General features: G+C 42.9%; 1 protein-coding gene across 5 annotated transcripts in view; it reads right to left on the minus strand.

The window, feature by feature from the left end:
* Window positions 1–18,708, minus strand: part of dlgap2a (discs, large (Drosophila) homolog-associated protein 2a) — a 142,064-nt gene that overhangs the window by 86,968 nt on the left and 36,388 nt on the right. For 3 of the 5 annotated variants that reach the window (XM_042220770.1, XM_042220767.1, XM_042220766.1), the window contains exon 1: window positions 3,706–5,759. The exons of 1 other annotated variant lie outside the window; for it this stretch is intronic. In XM_042220770.1, the coding sequence (XP_042076704.1) occupies window positions 3,706–4,012 (307 nt within the window). In that variant the 5' untranslated portion in view covers window positions 4,013–5,759. Of the gene's footprint in view, window positions 1–3,705; window positions 5,760–18,708 lie in introns of those variants that run through there. One more of the 5 variants, XM_042220768.1, reaches the window with a different exon arrangement.

Genomic DNA, 18,708 nt, shown 5'->3' on the forward strand with positions numbered 1-18,708 from the left:
CCAATATGGCAAGGCCATGATGATCCACTTGGTAAAATAAATCCGCTTGGCATCTTTCTTGGCCTTAAGACAACAATTCTGATGGCTAAAGATCCAAACGGGACACAAAAAAGAAAAAAAAAAAAAGACGTCATATGTTAATGAACCTATGCATATTCATGTAACCTCAATAAAAGAGCACCGTTACGGGGGAGCGGATGAGAGCAACTGGGGTCAAGCGAAGGAACGGCGTTTGTCCGGTTCTCTCCCGTGCACGAGAAACATGAAGAACTTTGCCTACTTCGTGTCTTGCTTGCTGTGTAATTATATTGTCTTCAACGTTCCAGCGAATAGGTTCAAGCTACAAACCTATCACTTGGCGAGATTATTTGAATTTCCATTAACACCAGTAAGTGCTTCTCTTCATTCTTTGAGAAAATGTCCTCCCTCTTGCTCTACGTCAGCTGTAGACACAGCTTAGTAAACGTCGTGTTTTCTCTGAGCTGCACCACAGAGCTCTCTTATTTGGGTGCTTGGAGCCACGTCTTGCAAATTTGTGGGCATCCTCTAATTTTCCCAGCAGCCAAAGAAAAAGCTCTATTTGGTGCATCTTTGATAAAAACTGGAGGAACAATACTTTGAGAGTTTGCACATTAAAAATGACCTAAACAAAGAAATATTCTGCATCAGTTTTTCTGCATGTTCACTGAGCAGCTGCGCTTGTTCTCGTGCCTGTTTCGCAGACTATAAAAAGAAATGTGTGGAACAGAGAGATGAAGAAAACTGCTGCAGGATTATTTTTACTGACCAATTACTTACTTTTTTCATGTAGTGTACAATAAACAAACTGAAATTAAGAGTTTATAACAAACATCTGACATGCTCTGCTACTGTACGGTTTCAGAGTGGGTCCAATCATTTTTATGTGTTGGTGTGAGCTACATATTTATGAGATAAGGAGTTAAGGGTTCCAGTGGGATCTGTAGACCCTGGCTCAGCATTCAGCTCAAACACAAGAGGACAAGATGTGCAAATGTGCATGTTTGCACTTCAATGTCTCTGTATCGCTCTTCCTCACATCACATGCCTGCTTTCTGCCCCTCTCGTGGGATTATCACCTGCAGGCGACGAAGCCTCGCCTGGCCTTGTAAATGCGCTAAATTCCTCTCTGACAATTCTCAGAGCAAACACACAAACACAGAGATAAGAGCTGCGTGTTTTAAGTAGGTTTAGAGTCTGGTGACCGGTATGAAACAAGACGAGTGCGCCAGGCAACAAACGGCAAAGACAGACATTTCTGTGCATTCAGGAATTTAAAGCAGCAAAATATATTTTTTATTTAGGAATTATAGAAATATGAAAGCAGTTGTTCACCAAGAATCACCACGTCACACTGCAGCTCACACTCCCTCCTCTCAGGACTGAACCACAACAGAAATCAGATTTTTACAATCTGGGATTATAAACCTCAGATGACTGATTTACATCAGTTCCTGTTCAGACCTTCACTTCTTGGATATTAAGTACAGTATCCGTTTTTCATTAGACATCTGTGGGAGTTTTGTTATTGTAAGCACATGAATTCTAAAGTTTCTTTTCTTGATATTTGCCACCAAAATCTAATCTAATCAAAAAACTCATTTGTGTCCAAGTGAAAATTTGTGCCACACCTATCAAGATGTCAGGCTGGCTGCAGACATGAAGCCTCTCGCTGCGGCCGCCACGTGCAGAGGTACGACAGCAACGAGCTAATGGACATGCTGATGCTATTAGCCGCTCAACACCCAAATGTTTCTGTACTGATAGGACTCATATGTGCTGTACGTCCAAAAACGCTGCTTTAAGTGTGTTCACACATGGTAATGTAAACAGAAGTGAATTTGTGTTTTCATTTGACTTTAAATATTTCAGCTTCATCAAACACACTGTGGTTTCTCTCCTGATGCCACCGACAATCACAAATGCAGGAAAAAAGGAGAAGGCTCATGAGTTCAGCTTGATTCCAGCTATCAGCTCAACTCCTCCTCTTCCTGTTGGCTGTTAGGGGCGAATAATCCTGGTTTTCCGACTGTTTATCCAAAACTTTGGTTTGCATTCCTTACATCTGATGTGTATGCATCATTACTGAACAGCTCTTAATGTTTTCTAAATGAAATCTACATATTAAAGAACTTTAACTAAAAAAATAAGTTCAAATGGGTCCAAAATGGGAAAAACCATAATAATAATGTAAGTAATCAAAGAATAAGATCAGGAATCAAAGTGACCATTAAAAGCCGTTTCTCAACCAACCACACGGACGCTCCAGGGCTGGTTTCCCCTCCGGAGGTTCAACAGACACCATCGTGTGCAACATGAAGCAACAGCATGGGTGCCTCTGGAGCTCTTCTGCCCAGATCCACACACATTACTCCCACACACACACACACACATGTCAGGTATTCATATCTTGTGGGGACACCTAATTGACATAATGCTTTCCCTAACCCAACTGTAACCCTGACACTAACCACATTTTGAGTCACAGAAATGCCTTCAAACTTATGGGGACCAGGATTTTGGTCCCCACAAGTATAGTAAAATTCCAATTTTTGGTCCCCACAAAGATATGAATACACACTCACACACACAAACACACACACACTCCCTGTCCTTCCCTCAGGCCTCCCCTCCCGTCTTTGCTTGTCTCAGTGGGAAGGTCAGAAGAACACAGTTATCATGCTCGATTTGATTACGTCTTAATCCAATCAAGCAAAGCAGAGAGAGCAGCATTGATTTTTGAGACACAGAATAATGCTTATTGGGCTTAGAGGCACATGGCTGATTCCTGGACAAGGTTAAGTCCAGAGGGAAATATCATATCTGTCACCGAGCCCATCAGCGAGCATGCTCATTTCGAGGTTTACCCCTCTCACTGCGAGATGCAAAGCACTCTAAGCGCTTTCTATTCACCCATAATTTCCAGTCATTTTTGTTTAGAGAGACTGTTAGTTACAGCAATCTACCAGATAAGACACCAGAACAAAACACATGGAGCACAGCTGTGCAGAGACGGAGGGTCACCTCTCAGAAGTAACGCATGCAAAAAGGAGGCGATGGTTTTGGACGGGAGTGGAAGGAGACATATGGGAATGATGCAGAATGAGGAGGTGGCAGGAGCTTGAAAAGACTTCTTAATCTAACAGCAGGCTCATGAACTAAGCAGATTCCAGGCATTGAAATACGCCACAAGCATGTTGCACACACACAAGCTCACAAATATGTCTTTGCTCAACTATGTGCGCAACATTGGATGAGATGTGAAGCAGAAACACTCGTGGTTAGTCATCGCTCCGAACATGTGCCCTTCAGCCTTCATGCTGTCAATTAGAGTATGTGCAAAAACATGGCTGCCTCTGGAGTTACACTGTGCGTACACACCCCAGCCTACACATGTGATACTTTGAAATTTGCAGCGCTGCTGTCGAAATGCTGCACAGTAAATAAATAAAAACCAGGGAGCGCTTTCTCACTCTGTGCAGTGCATTTTTGTGTCTTTTATTATTTTTGACACGGAACCTAAAAAGCTGCTCCACACCATTGCTTTGCTGAGATGAAGACTGAAGAACAGGGTGTCTGCAGCAAAGCCTCGCCCCCGCTCCGCTTCCCACCCTCCCCTAATGGCAAACAACAAGCTGGGAGATGACGATGACACGAGCATTTCGGGGAATGGCGAAGCCCACTCACCTTCTGGTTCACCACACAGTGTGCACTGTGATTCTAAACAAGGACCAAAGAGAGATAACAGGAGATTATTAACAGAGGTAACACATATGCGAGCATATATGCTTGAGCATGTGTGTGTGTGGGGACAAACATTAGCATCACCAGGCATTAGGAAAAAATGGAGGTTGAGCATCCCTCTGCTCTCTGTCACAAACAAAATGAAACATTCAAAGTGAGCAAACAACAGAGAGCCACAAACATTTTTCGAGCTGCTGATGTCCTTGCAGGGCAGTACCCATGTGCAATACAATAGAAACCCAGCAACCATGCATAATACAACCGTGAGCCACACGCGGCCACATAAAAAGGGGAGAAAAAAGAAAGAGGATCATAATTCATCAGTGTCATGTGACAAAACTGCAAACACACACACAGCATTAAATGAAACCCTGAAACAACATGAAATCATGACGATTCATTGCTATAATTATTTGAAAGAAGAGGGTATAAGGGTTAATATGCACCATGCATTTCAGGCTAAACCTAAATGACACATGCAGGTCATGCAAACTAATCATCACCCAAACACACAGTACTACAAGTGCGTGAATCCCAAAACTCAGTTTAAGGGCGTTAAAGTTATCGATCAATCCTTCCTATGAGCCAGGAAAGTGTTGGCAGCTTCCAGGAGTGCAGTGGGATTATTTTAAACGGCCCAGATTTGCAAATATGTTGCTTTGCAGAGGCAGACAGTGGGCTTAACAAGCAGAATGATGATGAAAATGTTGTGTCCTCAGGCCCTGGATTCAAAACAGCTGTGCTGTGTCACTGCGTGTCTCTCTCTTTTCTCTAAAAGTGGCCAAAATTGGCCATGCATGCTTTTTGTTTTTGAAATTTTATTTTGCTGAAGTGCTTTGTCATCTGCTCTCCACTAATTAGGGGCTTAATTAGACGATCAGCAACCTTCCATGACTCGTCTTATTTTGTAGTAATCGGTGAGGCTGGTTCAAATCCTTACATACACACTCAAATTAAAATTGCCCCCAAATGCTCAAAGCACTAAAGCACGATTGCCTTTCTGCCTCGTTGTTCCCACATGAGCTGTCTCACAGGTGAAGAGGCTTACACAGAGCAGTGCTCTCTTTAAAGGTTTGTTGTTGCTGTCAGTCTGGTTGTAACACAGTCACAAAACTGCCCATGGCTTCTTGTCTGAGCACCGTGGCTGCAATTGGCTGTGCTAAAATTTTATTTACTCTTTCACAACACCTTCCCTGTAAAGCCAGTATGTCTCTTCGTTTATGCATAAGTGTAGCTCAAAAAGCCAAATGCAGAGAGAACTCCAGCGTGCACAAGTCCCTGCACTGTCAGTAGTGTTTGGGGTCTGTGGGGTTAAACCAGTCACAGTTAGTGCAGGGCTCCCAGCGAAGTGGCGGACAGCAGAAGCCCAGAGAGAATTTACTGGTTTAATTAGCCTTTTTTACTCCCCACTCCCTACAGTGTAATTCCACAGAGTCAAAGCAATTGGCTCTATTAGTTTGTCCTGCCTGTTTAAATTTAAAATGCTCTTGAATTTCCCCGTGTGGGGCCCGTATTGATCAAGGTCAGGCAGTTTTTACAGTATGGAACTGTTCTTGGGTAATTCTTATTTGCTTTCCAATTAGATGTGTGAAGTAGCTGCCAGCATAGCATCAAGAGAAATGATCATGGCTCTGCTTCTCAGGTACAAGGATAAGACTCAGAGCTACGTTGGGTTAAAACGTGGACGATGGCCGTGACACTCAGCTTACATCCTACGGGCCACGTGACGCCCGCCACAGGGTGCCGGCCGGCCTGCAGACCCATACGTTTGATGAATGAGCTTCCAACTATGTTCAATAAATAAAGAACTGCCAGGTAATATTCAGAGTATGTTTTTTTTTGAAAGAAGGAAGTTATAATTTAAGGGGTTTTTGTAACTTCAAAACAATGAAGGTACGTACTAAAAGAAAAGGCTTTTGTGTTTCTGTTCATGGAGTGAAACTATGGAACAAACTGAATATGGAATTAAAGCAATGTCCAAACATAAAACTGTTCAAAAAGAGTTATAAAAATATGATCTTCTCGATCTATAAAGAAAAGGAAAATATTTAAATTAAGTGAATGTCTCTATTTAAAAACAAACAAACAAACAAAAAATTCATGATGTGATATTATAGTATATAGTATATCAGAAATCTGTTCACTATTTTTATTACAAATTATATCAGTAAGGAAGCTGACTAAATATTCACTGATAATTTATGGCAAAGGGGTGGGATTAAATAAGTGTATACTTCTTCCCACTCCCTTTCAACATGTAAATTAATCAGAATGGTTTTTTGTATGTAATTTGTATAGTATTTTTTTCTCTCTTATTTCTTTTCTAAATGTACTTGTATATTGTTCACATGTTGAAATAAATTACCAATCAATCAATCAATCAATCAATCAATCAATCAATCAATCAATCAATCAATCAATCAATCAATATGGAAAAAGCACACAAAGGTATTGATTGGTGTTAAATCCAGTCACAGTAAAAATGCCAAAGGTGGTTCTACCCAATCGTGGCTTAGCTTTGGGTAAATTAATAATGTCTTTTTGTTTATCTGAGGCTTTATGTACCTAATTTTACATCGTGTTCCTTTCATTATGTCCTGACATGTAAAACTTCCTTTTTGCAAAAAGTTGGTGGTGTGAGAATATAAAAAGATAAATTATCGGACTTTGTGTCTTGTGCTCAATCATCCAGGTAAGTAAATCCCCAAAAGTTGATTCTGTTCATTTGGATGTTTTCAGTAACGAAACGTTTTGTCACTCATCCAAAGGGACTTCTTCTTCTTCTACGTGAAAAGGGAAAGACCATCTCTGAATCGAGGAGGGGGCCTAAGGGTACATCTTTCGCCATCTTACATGCTGTGCTTGCAGCCATTCCCCAACTCTCTGTGAATGGTACTCATGGCCATTGATCAGTGGTTGTTGATCAATAGTCATGAGAATTTGCATAATTAAGATTAAGGAACTGACCTCCCAGCCCTTTGTTCCTTCTGTGGTGCTGCTTTCAGTCATTATGCAAATGTACTGATTATAAGTTTGGGGAAACCTGCAGTCAACTGAGACTGAAGAAAACACAACGTCCAGATGAACAGAATCAACTTTTGGGGATTTGGGACTTTTGCTATCGATTCATTTTATCCTTAAATATATTTAACTGACTCCCCAGTCGCATTCATTTTAAAACCTGAAGAACAAATCATCACTAAGCTCTAACTAACTTTGTGTCGGGCTGGGACAAAGGCCAGCATCCATCCAAATATAATACTGGGTGTGAAAAGTAACTGTGCATCCCGAAAACAATACAAAGAAACACACCAGCAAAAAGCATTCATCTTATGGCTCTGTGTGGAAGTGAAACCACAAACAAAGTGAGAGTTTTTCCACTGTATCACCAAAGATGCTGAGAAAAGGTTTTGTAGCCAAAGCCCAAACTGCACACTCAACCATGTGAGGAGGAAATAGAAGCTACAGAGGAAGATGACATAACTGCAGCACTTTACAGGCCATGATCGTCGTCACATTTCAAGAACAACTCCAAATGTAGCTAAATAACCAGCCATGTATCATCATCTATACCCGGAGACACGTGAGCGTATTTCAGTGCGCCAGTCTGGGCTTGAATGCAGACTCCTCGCTGCTCTGGAGTAAACCAACTCGCTGTTATTCACAGGGGTCTGCGGCGTCCCACGATATCGCCAAACACAACATACACGAAGAGCAAATCCTTAGCCTTGATCTGATAATGTATTCATCCATAATTAAAGACTTCATTTCCATATCAGCGCAGCTTGCTCACACCTTCCCCGGTGGCTGATCTCTCTTTTCCCCTCACTCCCTGCCTTCTCTCCGTTTCTCCCAATCATGTGATGTGTGAGAGATACAGGTGCTAATTAGCTAGTTTTCTTTTTTAATACGAACGCTGTGTTTCTGAGAAAACACTCAGTTATATAAAGGAAGGTGAGATGGGGCATGAAAACTGTGCAGCACAGGTGTGAGGGTAAAGAAAAGCATATTGGAGTTGGCGTGTTTTATCAATGACTCGGGATTTACTGGAAGGAACAGCCTATAAGCTCTGCTTGTTTGCTCTGAGTTGGGCCGCGCACTGATTGTGAGACACAAGCCAAATAAAGGCTTGTTTATTGGGGGCAGAGTCAATCGGCTGTCAATAAAAGGGAAGTGCACAGAAATGTACAGATCATACAGATGAACCCGCAGAACTGCACTGACAGGCTAAAGATAAACCACGTCCCACGTGCTCAGCTTGTACTCTCATCTGTGTATTCGGTTACCACTTTCAGTTTACTTTTCCCTTGAATGGCACGAGCCATCTTCAGCGGGGCCACCTGCACACAGCAGCCTCCCCCCTGGAGCTGATCTAGCACTTCTCAGAGGAGAGCGTGAGACTGAAGGCCTCTCACTAAGCTCTGTCTGTGTCTGCAGGGGCTAATTACACTGGACTTCCACATGCTACGCTACTTAAATTATGCGATCTACATGAAAAAGGTTATAAGTAGGCATAGAGGAAGTGCTGATCATACTTTAATGGGTTGATACTTGTGTACACAGGCAATAATGTACCTCAACTTGCTCCTTTTGAATGTGCAGGAGCAGCAGCTCCACTTCGAGTCCCGCTCCTCCAGAGCTCAGCCACCCTTCATATGTGAGCTCTGATGGTTGCCAGGTTTGCTTCATTATGTCAAAGACATGAAACTGGCTGGTGATTTGAAAGTTTGTTTTTAGTGACATAGCAGCAAATAGAAGAAAAAAAAAAATAGACGCAGTAAATGTCACTTTATAAGAACAGACAAGGAATCAGAACCTCAACATTGTGCAATAATGAGGAGCTCATTTTCAAGAACACTCTTAATTTTCCCTCCTTAGAAGGAAAACTGCAGGTGTCTGACATCAAACAGTTTGAAATCAGGCCTGCCGTCACTGTTTGTGGATGAAGAATGCTGTCAGAGCGCTACGAGCAGCTTTACTGGTGTGCGACTTTCAAAACAAGGTGCGTCGGAACAAATGGCTAAAAAAAAAGCTTTAAAAGCTTTGAGTCCTCTCCTGTGGCTGTGCTGTGAAGAAGCAGTGGATGGTTCAGTGTGGCAGACATGCAGGGATCCAAGCATGACCTTCAGTTATAGGCAAACGCTGTCATTCTGTGGCGAGTAAAAAACTGTCACATGTCAGGATGCATCGCTTGTCTTTTCGGCAGATCTCCGTGGGTACATGTGGTGCTATGAGGCCGCCGATGCTCGAGGCAAGCACATCTCCCTGCAATGAGAAATCCAAACCTCCGCTCCACCAATTTCTGATTTTTTCATGTTTATTTCTGTACAACGAATACAAGACTAATATCCGGTACATGGTCTCGCTGACAGTTATTCCTGTATGTATATGTTTATGAGTCACAATCACCTCCTCCTGTGGAAGTCTTCACAGGGGTCTCTAGATTGTTAGGTAACAGTGACTGGGGACCAGTGGAGTACAGCAGACCTCCACTGGGATAAGGAAGCCATTCTCCTTCCTCTGTCACACTCACGCTTTCATCGTGTCAATGGGTGGATAACTGACAGCGACATCATAAAAAATTCTCCCTGACTGTCACTGATTTGCAGCTTCTGTCCGTTTTTGTCTTGAGCCTGCAGCGCATTTGGTGTAAATCTGAATCCAGTGTTGAATTTAGGCATTTTAAGCACAGTGAACACCTGCAGCAGAGACAAACAGGAAGTCAGGGACAGAGCGGAGGGTGATGACATGCAGCAAAGGCTTTAGAGTGAAGACTAATCAGAGTTAAAAGGGGACGGCAACCTCCTCGCATTTTGGGAAAATTGGTGTTTGCTTAATGATTGCAGTAATTTCTTTGATGATGGTGATGACCGATTGTAAAAAGTTGTTGTGGCCAAACTCTTCACCCAGAGGCTGAAGGTGCACTGTAATCACCACCAGACTGGCCAAAGAGCAAGTGATTGCTGTCTAAATGCTGCTTTGCAATAAGAAACTCGACTCAACAACGACTAAAAAAAACAAAACAAGGTAACAACGTGTCAGTTGTATGTGTTTTGCAGTTAAATAACTGCCCTGCAGCAATTACATCACTATTTGTGGAAGAATATATGAATTTTTATTTCAAACATATGACTGTGCTGAATGTAAAGAAGCAGTGTGACCTATTTAAAGTGAATTTCTGTGGATGTCAACAGCAAAAGATTTGCACTTTTGTCATTTCATCAGTTTCTGCCATTTGACCCCACTGACTGCCAACTGACAGCAGACTGACAGCAGACTGACTGCAGACTGATACTGTCTTCACACACCAAAGTCATTCTGAAGGTGGCAACTGCCTGCAAGTGGTTGCAGACCTGATCTCCGTCTTCCAAGCAACAATTTCAAAGGCAATGAGATTGCACGGTCATTGCACACGGTCGCAGTAATTTTAATTGTGCTGCAGTCTTCAACCACATTTTTCCCTAATGCGACTACATAATTAACCATCAAACCATTGGGTTACTTCAGGACATAAACATGTTTAACCTGACTGACCAAACGACCCGCCCCGAGGGTGTTAAGCTAAGGTTTAGTTGAAGTTTGCTGAGTGCATCAGATTTTATGTAAATGAGTGCGAGTCTGCAGGGCCTTTAATCTTTACATATATGCTGTGAGTGTACAGTTTGTAACATGGATGTGTATCCTGCATACGTATCATATGCAAGCATGCATGCTGTAGTGCAGTGTGTGTGTGGGTGGGTGGACACACCGTGTTGTCACAATGAGTGTTTGCACATTAGAAGCAACATTTCATTTTGCAGTTTGTTTCCCATGTTAGTCCCTGAGCCTCACACATAACAGCCTGACTGTGCCGATAAGATGCACACGCCAGACACACGGAGGTGGGAGGGTAGGAGGGATGGATTTGGTGCATGTAGGCAAGAGAAGGTTGGTTTGAAAAAACCGAAGCTAAAACGTCCCATCGTTTTTTTATCAACCCCCCAGGGTCCCGGGTCAGATTTATACTTGGTTTCTCTGAAGTCTCAGGAGGCGAAGGCAGACGAAAGGAATAGGGAGATAAATATTTTAGGGAGCAGGAGAGGATTGAAGTATAAGGGTGAGACTTTATTTGAGTGATTTGCTGCCTCTAAACTGTGCTCAAGTGTGGATGATGGCAGGGAAAGAAAGGAAGACGCGTGTGAAAGAGAAGGACAAGTGAGGTAGGAAAGATGGAAAATGATGGAAGGCCAAAGAGAGCGAGCGAGCTGTGCAGACAGACGCAGACAGCGAGAGTCATGCAGAGAGGATATTGATGGCCTCCTTCACGCCCCAGCAGCCCTCTGTCTTACTAAAGCATCTATCAGGACGGCCGGGCCTCGTACATGGTCATATTGACACCTGCTGATGGAGGGGGGTGTAGCCATAAATGGCACATCACTTACTTAACTTTCCCTTCGCTTTGTCCTCTTTGCTCACTATGTCCTCCCAGCTCATTCATCATCACGTCCTTTAAACTCTTCTTAAATTTTGTTTAGCTCCAAACTGGAAATGTCTGCTCGTTGTGGAAAATGAGCAGACATTTGGTGTTTTTCAGCCAATTTGAGGGCGACGGAGACCTGATGGGTCATAACACCGAAATACCTGCAATCTCGAGTCCTTTCAGGCAGCATCAGTATAAATCACGGAGAACCAAGTGTTATATCTGCACATCTGTGTATTACGACAGTCGTGAACCAAGAAAATGAAATGCTGGAGTCAATTAAGTTTTAATTTTACCCACAAAAATCTGCACAAATTAAAAATAAATCTGAGAAACACTGCTGGGAATCTGCAGCCATCTTTCACTGCACCAACAGGGAAAGCTTAAAAAGCAGCAGAAGATAGAGATCAACTTTTGTGGATTTTACAGTAGCAGGCGGAGGAAAGGCAGAAAATGATTCTTTTTTCATTTTAACAAAGAATTAAAGTCAGTCTGTTTCGAAAGGAACACGGTCCACTCGTCAGAAATCCCCGCTGGGTAAAAGTGGACCAGCGGAGAGTTCTGGTGCCTTCACTTAACGAACAATTAAATCTGATCGGCGGGTGATGCACATCACTCTGGATTGAGTTCATTTTTGTGTGCTGGCATTGCTTCCAGCTGATGGCATGGACATGTGCAGCTCAGGTGCATCGTGTGAAATGCTTTTCAGAAAAAATATCAGGAAGCACACAAACTGGTTGTGTGCGCTTTAATGACACCTAAAGGTCAGGTAAGGATAGCTCACCAAGGTAACGTCATTGATTTTAATCTACATGTGTGGCTGAATTATATTTGTGCAAAATATTACAAAACTACTATTCAGAGGCTGCGTGACAGTCTTGTAGGCAGTTTGTGCAGATTCCACTGGCTCGTTTGCAGAGAGAAGGCTGTGCTTTTCATGGTCAATGTTACATCACAGGCAGCTGACATCGATTTATACTCATGCAGATGATGGTGGTTGGACTCCCTGAATTCTAGCTTTTATATTCACTTTATGGTGTCCGGGCTGGAAATCAGCTCACAAAGCATCAGCTAATGTTTAATATTTTTCCCATGCTGCACCGGATCTTGGGGTTCCCCCACCTGCCAAATCTCACTTTCACCCCCACCTTTACATCCCATGTACGCAGCCTTTTATACATCTAGCTAACGGTTCTTGTATTTAAAGATTAAACCAACAACAGAGGAAGTTTAGAGAATATTTGGCACTAAATATTTAACATGTGCATGTCCCACGGCCACTAGAGGCTTACTTCTGAGGGTGCTAGCACATCAGAATCAGGTGACTCAATGTAAATAACAAAAAAATGAACTTTCTGAAGTGACGTAAATAAAACTGAACTGATGCTGAACCTAAACAGCATTGCTGTTTGTTTTGTGTGTGATTTAGTGACTCATCATTTTAAAACCCCTCCAAATGTGAAAGACATTTTCCCACAGAGAAAGCTTTAAGAGCAAGTGGGAAGGATGGTGTGTGGAAAATCAGCCGCTGATGTCTTATGACTGTTATTGTTATAAATCAATAAATGTAATCACTGTCATGCTCTGTTGCAGCTCATTGCCCCCAACGTGTGCGCAGCATTGTGCTCAGTATCAGCAGACGAAGAAGCAGAAAAGAGTCTGTCGAGCATGAAAGTAATCGGCCAGGTCAGTGATGGCGGTACTCAAGCTACTGTCTGTTACTCTTATTCCTTTAGACATTTTTGTTTTGTAGATTCAAAGCAAACAAGACACCAGAAAAGACAAAAATGGGAGACGGGGAGAGAGCTGGGGGAATACTGCGTACCGGTTATCTGCAGGCGTGTCTTTATTCGTTTCCGAAACTACAGAAAAATATTGCTGTGTTTGTTTTCTGTGTAGTTTTCCTTGTTTCAATCATTTTCAATTAGGAAACGAGACAGAGCTGAGCAAAACGTCCTGTTTGCATCCTGAAAATGAGTCTTGATTGAAGTCGGTAATTTGGTTTGAATTGCAAGCTCGTCTGCGAGCACAGGCAGAATCTGTCAGCTGTTTGAGAAAACTCAGACCCAACTCTAGACAAAAGGAACTCATTAAAATGCAAGCTTTTTGCAGAACATACTCAGGCTGGGTAAACACAGATCTCAGGAGATACTGAGGATGTACAGTAGGTTGGCTGTGTGCCATTAATTTACTGACTAAAGTGTCTCCATTGGAGTTTGAGCGCATGCTAGCTGTCTGCGTGGCTTTTATTATACGTTCCAGGTCATCAACACGTTCACAGCGATGATGATTTAATCCTGATATTTAGTGTCGTAGTTTAGCACTGAACAGGACATACAGCAAGTGTGTTTTAGCAACTTAGACCAAAGCACTGGGCACACTTGAGAACAAGCAGTCCAAGCGTTATTTCACAGTAATGCCTCCAATATTTCTTGGCTCTTTCAAATGGAAACACAAATATTAACCACACAGCAGGATACAGTCATCCTGTGAGACGGAAAAGTTTCAACAGCTGGATTTTAGAGAAAAGAAACACGACTTGCAAACTAGCTTATTTGTAACGCATTAACCAAATTCTAAGATACTGTTGAATCCTCATGCATCGTCAGTCTGTCTTCACTTCACCATCTGCAACGTCACTCAGAGCTATGTCCAAAAAATGTTGCACAATCTGCAAATAAACAGCCTCCTAGTTTGCCTCGGATCCTCGTCAGGCAGAAACGCTCAGCGCAGCCTCGCACGCTTTGGAGTGGAACCTGGCCATGTCGTCCCCCGCGATGCTGCTGGTGACTTTTCATCTTTAGCCTGCGGTGAAAACGTCGTGTGGAACGTGATTAATCGACAGTTTCTTGTAAACCTGCTGGAGTTTCATCAATCAGCATCATCTCTAAACCACAATAAGTCCAAGAACAAACACAGTTTGACATCATCATGAAAAATCAGCAAAGACCAATTTGATTTTTAATTTTAGGAACTTCAAAATAAATCAGTTGCACTTTAGCTACATTGTCACTTGGTGTTTCTCATACAGCAAGATCTACCTGTCATGGTACCACATGGTATTTGACTATAACTATTTGGACACTGATGCTATTTTTCTCATGTTGCCTCTGTACAGCACTACAGCGGATGTTTAAATCAAACAATCAGTATGTGAATGAAACGGAGCCTTTGAGCCACAGCCAGGTTTGATGCCAGCCATCCCAATGTGTTTTATGCTGTAAGGTATCAGACTCCAGCGATATGACGACCATCAGGACAAGTAAAGGTGAGTGTAATGACACAGCTGCGCTCTGTTTGGATTTAATGTGATCAAACTGCGCGTCTGTCGTCTGTCTCTACTGTCTGTAGAAACAAGCTTTTAATGTATCACGGCTATAATAATATAAACTTACAGACAACTCGCTCGTGTTCCTCCACAAGAGAAAACCAGACATGCTGCACACTTTCTCATGTGTAAAGACTTGATAAAGAGGTGTGTGTGTGTGTGTGTGTGTATACGTGAATACATGACTGTGTGTCTGCCTTAGAACCAATGGCTCAGTGTCACGGCGCTCATCAATCTACCCGCCTTCCCCAAGGATGATGTCACTGGCACCAAGCCTGGCTGGTGGCCCACTGGACTGAGGGGATCGACTCTCATTATCTCCAGTCCAGATTTATAAGGCTGCTGTGCTCATATTTTACAGAGAGGGACATGGAAGAAGCAGAGGGAGGGGATGAGGGAGCGAAGAAAGGATGAGGACAGAGAGATGGAGAGAGTGGGACTGACTATCGGCTATTTAAAGAAAATTCTTCTGGCAATCAGCACGATGAGCAGCATAAGAAATCAAAACCTGCGTGCATGTGTGCATCACTCCTTAGATGCCATATGCTGTCACTGCAAATAGGAAGAGGCTTCACTGGATGCTACTTGATAAAGCAGAGACATCCAAGATAAAGACAAGTTACTCGATTTCTGCTAATTTCCCTCTGTCTCACACACAACCAGCAGAGATCACCACCTGTGCAGATGAGTTATGAGTCGAGCTGTTTGGTAAACAAAAACACATATGTGCTACTTAGCATACGTCCAAGTGCATGAGAAAAAATGACAAAAAAAGAGCTGCAATCATAAAAAATGAAAGGAAGAAAAGAGGGAGCCAAATTCTCTGCATCTTGGAGGGAGACCGGTAAATTGGCACGGCTGGGAAACACCTCTCCTCACCCTCTCCCTCTTCTAGACTCCCTCCATTTCTCTCCGTGTGTCTCCATAATGTCACAACATTGTTTCATGTGATTGGGTGTCTGTATAATGATGACAGATTGGCACCTGGTGTCTTCACAGAGCAGATTTGAGCAGCTACACACCTGCTGTCTTTGGCTCAGACCGCTCTGCTAGGGAACGTTCACGTACAGATGTCATAGCGCACGTGTGTATTTATGTATGTGTGCGTGTGTGTGTGCTTTACGAGCGCTGCCCAGGGTATTGCATTATGCTTCATCTCCTGGAATGGACCTAATGGGCCGTGAGGAGAAAGCAGACGAAGCAAGCCCAGAGGCAGCGTACAATGTGTCTAACACCTGGTCAGCCATGTCACCGGGAGGCCATATTGGACTCGTTCCCCATCCTTCTGTCTCTTTGTTAACTAGTAAATGCATCTTGGGCCGTAGCCGGGGTAGCTTTGCTCACAGCTAATTATCCAAGGCAATCATATGCAGACAAGCAACGTGACTGGATTCAGCAGATGAGCTGACGGTTTAGTGGCAAGAATCAGAATAACGATGCATATTTTAATCTACCTATATTATCCTTAATGCAACTCAACCACTGACAGCTCTCTCACCAGAGATTGTGGGCTCTATATGAAAGACAGCACAATGGGAATCGGTGGGTTGTGGGTGCAATCTGTAGCTTCAGGTCTTACCCTGAGATCATACTCTGAGATCTTATGAGAAGTTATCAGCTACACTATCCGGTCGTTAAGTGATGACGTGACGAATCCTACTTCCGGGTCTAAAGTAGTCTGGTTTAATATGACTTTTGTGTTGTTAACATGTTTAATGTTTTGTATTTTCTTCTATTTAATCTCAAAAAGCTCCTAAAACAGTCAGTGATCACTGTTGACCTCCCTCGGCTTTTATTACCGCTAATCATTTATTTAAGCTCAGTTTTTAAAACCTTAGGATGTAACTACAGCCCAGCCCATGCAGCAGTATATGAATGACTAACCTCGTATTGTGGATGGATTATCTCAGTTGTTCTCCTGGCTGAAGTTTGGTCCTTTTACAGCATCCTGCCATGCGATTACATTTGTTCCCGACCACCGAGAACACTCACGTTAACTTTTATCGAGTGGAAAAAAAGTTAGCTTGTTTATATTATGCTAACATAGCTGTGTCGCTAGCGGTCACGTAGCACATCATTATATACCAGCTAGCCAAACTTCAGTAACCATACAAACGTCACTGCTGTTTAGTTTTCAGTCTTCATTTATGTTGGAAGTGATAACAGAGCTGTACGTTTGAATTTGTTTCCAAAACCCCGCAGTCAGGACATGCTCAGTCAGGGAGCTAACTCCCTGCTAACTTCTAACTCTGTTAAATGTCATAAATTCCGTTTTCATGGATGCCTGGATGTTAAACTCAATTGTTACCCCTGGTAGAGCAGAACGCTGATCATTTTATTAAAGATGAAAGACTTTAGACAGTGTTTCAACTCTCAGTAATGCCACAGTGATCATTTGATATATGGACCTGCAGCAGAGTTTAGGCCCAGACACGGCTAGTGACGTCAGACTTAACGACCGGATTAAGCTTGGGTAGCATGTACTGTGGCATGAGGTAACACCGTAAACATGAGAGGTCCAGGGCAGTGACTCCAATTAGAGTAAAACACGACTTTAAGGCTTCATAAGGTTTAAACCATAGACACTTTATTAGCTGTACAGTCGGATGTTTAACATGGGAGTCTGACCCACTGCTGGAATCAGCCTCTAGTGGCCGCTCAAAGAACTGCAGTTTGTGACACTTGTGGGCTGGCCTTATTTTTCAGCCCTGAAGGCTGCTGCTTGGTATCAGCTAACACGGCTCCCAGCAGCTGTCCTCAGGCTGATATGGGAAGCAGGCCACAGCAGCCTGATAAGCTTACTTCTTTCAAACTCCACACTCCCAGATTTTAACATTTTTATTCCATTTCTAACTCTCACTTCTCAGCCATAGCAGGCGATGACAGAGGTGACATCCTTTCGGGCTGTTTATAAATCATCGCCTTCTGGAGCCACAAAAGGTTTAATACAACTGCTTTCCCCCCCACACACTCGCCCCTCAAGATCTACAAATAGAGTTTGATGTGCAGGCTTCCTTTTAAGATCTGTTCATCTTTCTCTGTTTGGTTCATCTGACAACTTTAAGTTCAGCACTCATTCTGCGTTCAGCTCTTTTTTGCTTTTCCACCAACTCCTGAGTTAAATCTGTGCCAAATGCTGCACAGTGTTCACCGTTTTTGTCTCTTTGTTGTTTCGGCTCTTTGCAGTCGGTTTTTAAAGATGTCTTTCCTTAATTGCTTGCTGCTGGAAACAACATTATTAAGAGCAGGGAGAGTGAATTAGGTTCTTAAGCTGTGGGCTACAAAACCAAAACAGAGAAAATGGCAAAAAAAAAAAAACACTCGATAGACCTGAAGGCAACTGTAGCGCACAAACTTCATCCACTCACAACTCAAAAATAATACCACCCAATAAGGAAACACATAAAAAGCTTTTCTTAATAATGCAAATCGCAAATTAATTCAGCGTGCACTTTTTTAGTTAATCTCAGCTGCAACAGCGCAGGCACCTCAAACGCCACATACAAATTTGCAAAAGATCGATATCAACTCGCCAACAGCCTCAGGCAGGTAGGGAAGAGGCGATAAGGAACTACATCTGACTCACAGATGCATAAATAAATCATGCTGGTCCAGAGAGAGGTGCTTGCTTTGAGCATACTCAGTGAATAAGGATGTACATCTACACACTGGCACCTGGGAATAAAGGTAAACACCATCACACTGTTCACTGGGCTTTTCCTATAGCATGCTGTTACCTCAGCTGACGTTATGTCTCCTGGAATTAGCGGAGAATGAATCTGCTTCACGGCAGAAAATACAACTACTGTCTTGTGATGTAATGTACTTAGTCAAGGTACACTTAACCACGTGTTCATATGCTGTGGCACTTTTTCTACCTCCAGTTTAGAACCTACAGTTAAGCTAAAATGCATGTGTTTAGACTATAAGAGCTATCAGGAGTAGGGATGGGTACCGGTATCCGGTGCCATTATGGCACTGGATAGCAACATCCCCCAAGAACTCGAAGAGGAGAGTCCTGGCCCCTAGCCCTGCCAGTGTAGCAGAGACGATGAGGATGATGATGGCAGCAGCAGCCGTTCTTCTCTGCGGGAGTAGCTTAATGTTGTTCGTGTGTAATTTACGTTGAGTAGGCTAACCACGTTATTACATTAATGCA

The sequence above is a fragment of the Haplochromis burtoni genome, unplaced genomic scaffold, assembly GCF_018398535.1.
Source record: "Haplochromis burtoni strain Fernald_Lab_line unplaced genomic scaffold, NCSU_Asbu1 Contig_55, whole genome shotgun sequence".
Lineage (NCBI taxonomy): Eukaryota > Metazoa > Chordata > Actinopteri > Cichliformes > Cichlidae > Haplochromis > Haplochromis burtoni.